The 5000-nt window shown below is 40.8% G+C and overlaps 1 protein-coding gene across 19 annotated transcripts in view; it reads right to left on the minus strand.

Annotated features, from left to right (window-relative positions):
• RAPGEF4 (Rap guanine nucleotide exchange factor 4) overlaps positions 1-5000 on the minus strand; it is a 342806-nt gene that overhangs the window by 173348 nt on the left and 164458 nt on the right. For all 19 annotated transcript variants that reach the window (XM_085876078.1, XM_085876076.1, XM_085876077.1 and 16 more), the window contains one exon: positions 459-543. In XM_085876078.1, coding sequence (XP_085732204.1) covers positions 459-543 — 85 coding nt within the window. The remainder of the gene's footprint in view (positions 1-458; positions 544-5000) is intronic.

A 5000-nucleotide genomic window follows, 5' to 3' on the forward strand; every position in this document is an offset into this window, starting at 1 on the left:
GTGACAAAAGTCGAGGGGTGTGAATACTTTCTGAAGGCATCGTACATCACAACACCTCTTTCAAAGCCTTGGAAATATGATGTGCTTATGGTGGCATGCTCAACAAAAAAAACAGATCAACCTTTCTTTCGCATCATTTTCCAGCAGATAGTTAATCCCTGTAATATTATTGTCACAGTAAATATGACTAGATATTATATATCGATATGACTAGATACTATAAATAAACGCACACATGCACGCACACTCGACAAATTCAGTTTGAGTACATAGTACTAACACAATCTTATAACCCCAATGCAAATGATTTATGTCCAACCAACTCATGAAAATAAATCACCAAGAATAAAGACAGCAAAAGCAAATGGAGCACATAACTATGCTTACACAAAGAAAAACTGCAATAAACACAAGAAGTAAAACAAAGACAAAATAGTACGTTTGGTGTAGTTCATTACCATGGTAGATAAGTGAGACAATGCCTTTATGTGAAGCAACTCTTCATAAATGATTTCCAAGTCATCAGCACTTCGCTGCCCAGGCCTGAAGAAAAACATTTCATCATTCCCGCATCAGGCACAGTGTTTGAATTTACACAAATGCCATTGGGAATTGCGGAAGGGGACGGGATCAAAGGTAAATTATTGCACCTTCACACATACAAAAGAAGTATTTTAATAAGCAATTTAAATGAGAAATCAATTTTCTAATTTTAAATTAATTGCAAAAAGAACATGTTAAAGCAAAACACGGGACAGATACCAAAATTAAATTTATCTTATTAGCACTTTTGGACTTAGTCAGAAACAGGGCTTTTGGATTTGGTGTCGATTTTCGTGTTCGAAACCACATCTCGGATATGTATGCAGCGATTTTATTCATACTTGGCACAAAGATAACAAATGATGGGATACATAATATTAACAATCAAAGATGGCCGACTGACGGCCATTTTAGTTGTAAAAAAACTCCCAATGTTGAGCACGCCCTCAACCATTTCTTGGACACGCATTTACCGATGTTGTTCAAACTTGGCACACAGATAATGTATGATGGCTTACATATGAACGTCATTTTTTATGACATAAGATCAAAGATGGCTGACTGGCGGCCATTTTGTTACTTAAATGTGTCCCTGACCATTACTCAGACATGCATGGTCCGATTTTATTCAAACTTGGCACAAGCACAGTACATAAGGGCATACACTTGCACCTCACTTTATTTTACGATCTAATCAAGGATGGCCGAATGGTACACTGGCAACCATTTTAGTTGTACATAAATATGGGCTAGCCCTTTAACTCCATACAGCAAAATTACTAAAACAACCAAGTCTTTGTGTGAAAAAAACAAAATACCCCATAATTACCAAGGGTGGCAGCTACACCATTTTATGTCTTTTGTACTTATTAAATTAAAGATTAAAACATCTTTATTTGGGGAGTAAGCCATCCCGGCTGGAACCCGATTGATTTCGTTCAAATTATTATTATACTTCTGCTGCGGTTTTGCATGTTTATTCACTTTTAAATTTGTTTTCTCTACAATCCACTCAAAACTTTCAAGATATGAGTGACTACCCATGGAGAATACTTTTTAATCGATAACTGTGACATCATATATCACGTGGTACGGCAGCCATATTGGATGAAAAGAAAAAATTTGGGCATCTTTTTCCAGAAACCGCCCAACGAAAAAAATTGAAACTTGGCACATGTCAGGTACTCTCCAGAATATAGCTTGATATCAACGATGCCATCGGTGAAGTGCTATGCCAGCCACAATTGAATGCATTAAAATTCTTATCCGATCAATAAAATTCCTGAGAGTGATCTTCCAAGAAATTTGTCAAGATAATTAAATTGATGACATCATTGGTAACATGGTCTGGTAGCCATATTTGCATGAAAAAAAACAACCTGGAAAAAATTTTATTCTTCAGAATGGCATACCAGATTGATGCAAAACATCATACATATGATCAATGAGCCATTGCTCAGCTTGACACCGTGGAAACCAAGGCCTTTAAGAATATTGAAATCTCTCTGGATGAAGTTGAGTCGAAGGGTCTATCACTTTACCATAGCCAAGAGGTCAATGGGCTCTTTGTCTTCTTCCACCTCATTTCTGGTCTTGAACCCTCTGAACTCTATGTGCTTTGTCCCCTCCCCCATCCCCTCAGGTGTCTGCAGGACACACGTGGTCCACCAGCAACCCCCTCCATGTGAAACTAAATCCAGGATCACTGCTCATCTCCACTCAATTATTCCTCTTTTCCCCCACCTGAGGAACCACCTTCCACACTTTCTTCCATCTCATTCTTCCCTCCAGCTATTCAAGACAGCTGTTCACCACCATCTCAAGTCATCCCCCATCCAAAACCATAATCTTTTCTACACCCATTAAACCATGCTCCATCCCTCCCAAAATTTTTCTTTTCTATCCATCTTGTCCACACCTTGTGTTCTCCCTTATCCCTCATCGTTACGTGCATCCCTTGTTTGTCTATCTCCATCTACTTTCTTCCTCTACCCTTCTGTTGGTATTTCCCCTTTCGCCTGCTGTTCCTTTTGTCTTGTTGTGTCCTCATCTGTTCTGTGTCCTGGATCTTCCACGAGTCTTAATCATGTAAAAAAGAAAAAAACCAACAACAACAAAAAAAGTGATTCTGGATTTTGGGTGTTTCACCACAATGGGGCTATTGACAGACCACGGGTGCCCTTCAGAAACCTAGGAGGGATAGACCCAAGATAGGAGAGAGTGTGCAAGAACAGAAAGGAGGTGGTAGAGGAGAAAGAGAGATCACCCACTTGTCTGCGATGGGAAAGTGATAGCTCATAGACAGCTTCATCACGGGAGGTTCCAATAATGTTGAAGGCCTCGGTTTTCATGGCATTAAACTGAGCAAAGTGTGAGGCAGGGGCACCAGCCCAGAGTGGAGAGCCATACTCCATCAAACTGCAGATGAAGGCCTTATAGGTGGATTCGAGTCCAGGTGTGCCAAGGAAGGACTTTGTACGACGGAGGATGGCCAGTCTGCGACTGACTTTGGAGGCCAACTTTGAAATGTGGTTTGCCCAAGAAAGATCATGGCTGATAGTGAGACCCAAGAATTTGAGTGACTGAACTTCAAGAGGATTTTAGGAAAGTACAAAGAAGGGTTTGCCAGATGCTCCTTTCGGGAGAGAATAAGAGTGCGAGTTTTGTCAGCATCGAAAGACGTATTCCAAGTGTTTGACCAACTTGTGAAGTTGTCAAGGTTTGAAGAGAGGGAAGAGGCTGCAGCCTGCCGAGCTGAAGGATGAAGGATGTCAAGACAGAGGATGGAGTCATCAGCAAATAGATAAAGGAGATTTTCCAGAGTCGGAGATCATTTATGAAGATTAGGAATAGGGCTGGGCCCAAGCACTGTCTTGGTGCACCCCAGCCAAAACATGGAGAGGAGATGAAAGGATTTCGTTGAGAGCCAGACCTTGGCTACAAGAGTAGAAGAAGTCAGTAAGCTATGTGTGGAGTTGGCCTTGGATGCCATAGGCAGAGAGTTTGGAGAGTGAGGCGGGGTGCCTGGCTATGTTGAAAGCACAAGATATGTACAGAGAGAAGGCCCTGATCTCACGTCTGACATTGAGAGCCTCCATTCATTGTTGGGAGGGATCCCAAGAGACCGACATTGGAGCAACAGGAATGATAAAGAAGAACTTCACAGAGAACCATACAGCGATCATCGCTGGTAATATTACTAAACATAGGGGCAATACCCCTCGTAGCAGTTGGATAAGATAACCAGGGAACCACTGGTAAGCATGGATGAACCACAAAATATGTAATGGAGAAGAAAGTAAATACCAATGGATTTTTTTTCATGTCATGCACAAACCTTGGTACATCACGGATGATAACAGTTCTGGTCAAGTTTCATTAAAATTGTGTGTGTAGTTTCTGAGAAGAAAGCAAATACATATTTTTGGGGGGCAACCCCCACGTAGAATCCCTTAGACCCCAACTTTTTGATGTCATGACCAAACTTTGGTCCATCATGGGCGATGAAGGTTGTCGTTAAGTTTTATCGGAATTGTGTGTAGTTTCTGAGAAGAAAACAAATACCTCTTTTAGGAGGCAACCCCTCCCCCCCCCCCTGTAAACACACTTAGATGCCGTTTTGTTTATGGTGTGAACAATCTTTGGTACATCACGGATGATGAAGTTTGTGGTCAAGTTTCATCGAAATTGTGTGTGTGTAGTTTCGGAGAAGAAAGGAAATAAAGATTTTGGGAGGCACCCCTCTCACACGCCTTTCGACCCCAATTTTTCTAATGTCATGGACAAACTTTGGGACATCATAGGTGATGAAGGTTGGAGTCAAGTTTCATCGGAATTGTGTGTCGTTTCTGAGAAGAAAGCATTTTTATCTTTAGGGAGGCAACCCCTCATAAACTCCCTCCGTAGACCCCCTCAGATCCCCGATATTTTAAATGCTGTGAACAAAAGTTGGTACATCATGGTTGATGAAGGTTGCGCTCAAGTTTCATCAGAATTGCATGTGTAGTTTCTGAGAAGAAAGCAAATACCTATTTTGGGTGGCAACCACCGCAGACCACCTCAGGGCCCGATTGTTTTTTAATGTCATTCACAAACTTTGGTGCATTCACGGTGATGAACATTGTGGTAAAGTTTCATCAAAACCGTATGTGTAGTTTCAGAGAAGAAGTTGAAAGTATTTGTGGATGGATGACACGCCAACCCACAAGCTCCCCGGAACTCGGTTCCAGGTGAGTTAAAAATTAATGACATTTGGAAACATCAATTCCGTTGTTTATCTTTTTGAGGGGGATTTGAAAAATTTTGCTTTTGTTTCCCGAGTTTATGGTAGAATCGTTTCACATCATTTTTAAATGTGGTTTGGTTTTTCTCCATTGTTGACTTTGTTGTAGTTAAAATTTAAAAAAAATAAAAATAAAAACTTCCTTGCCATCATTTCTATGTTTTCAACATCCATT

The sequence above is a fragment of the Eptatretus burgeri genome, chromosome 3 (assembly GCF_056783735.1).
Source record: "Eptatretus burgeri isolate ZD-2024b chromosome 3, Ebu_testis_v1, whole genome shotgun sequence".
NCBI lineage: Eukaryota > Metazoa > Chordata > Myxini > Myxiniformes > Myxinidae > Eptatretus > Eptatretus burgeri.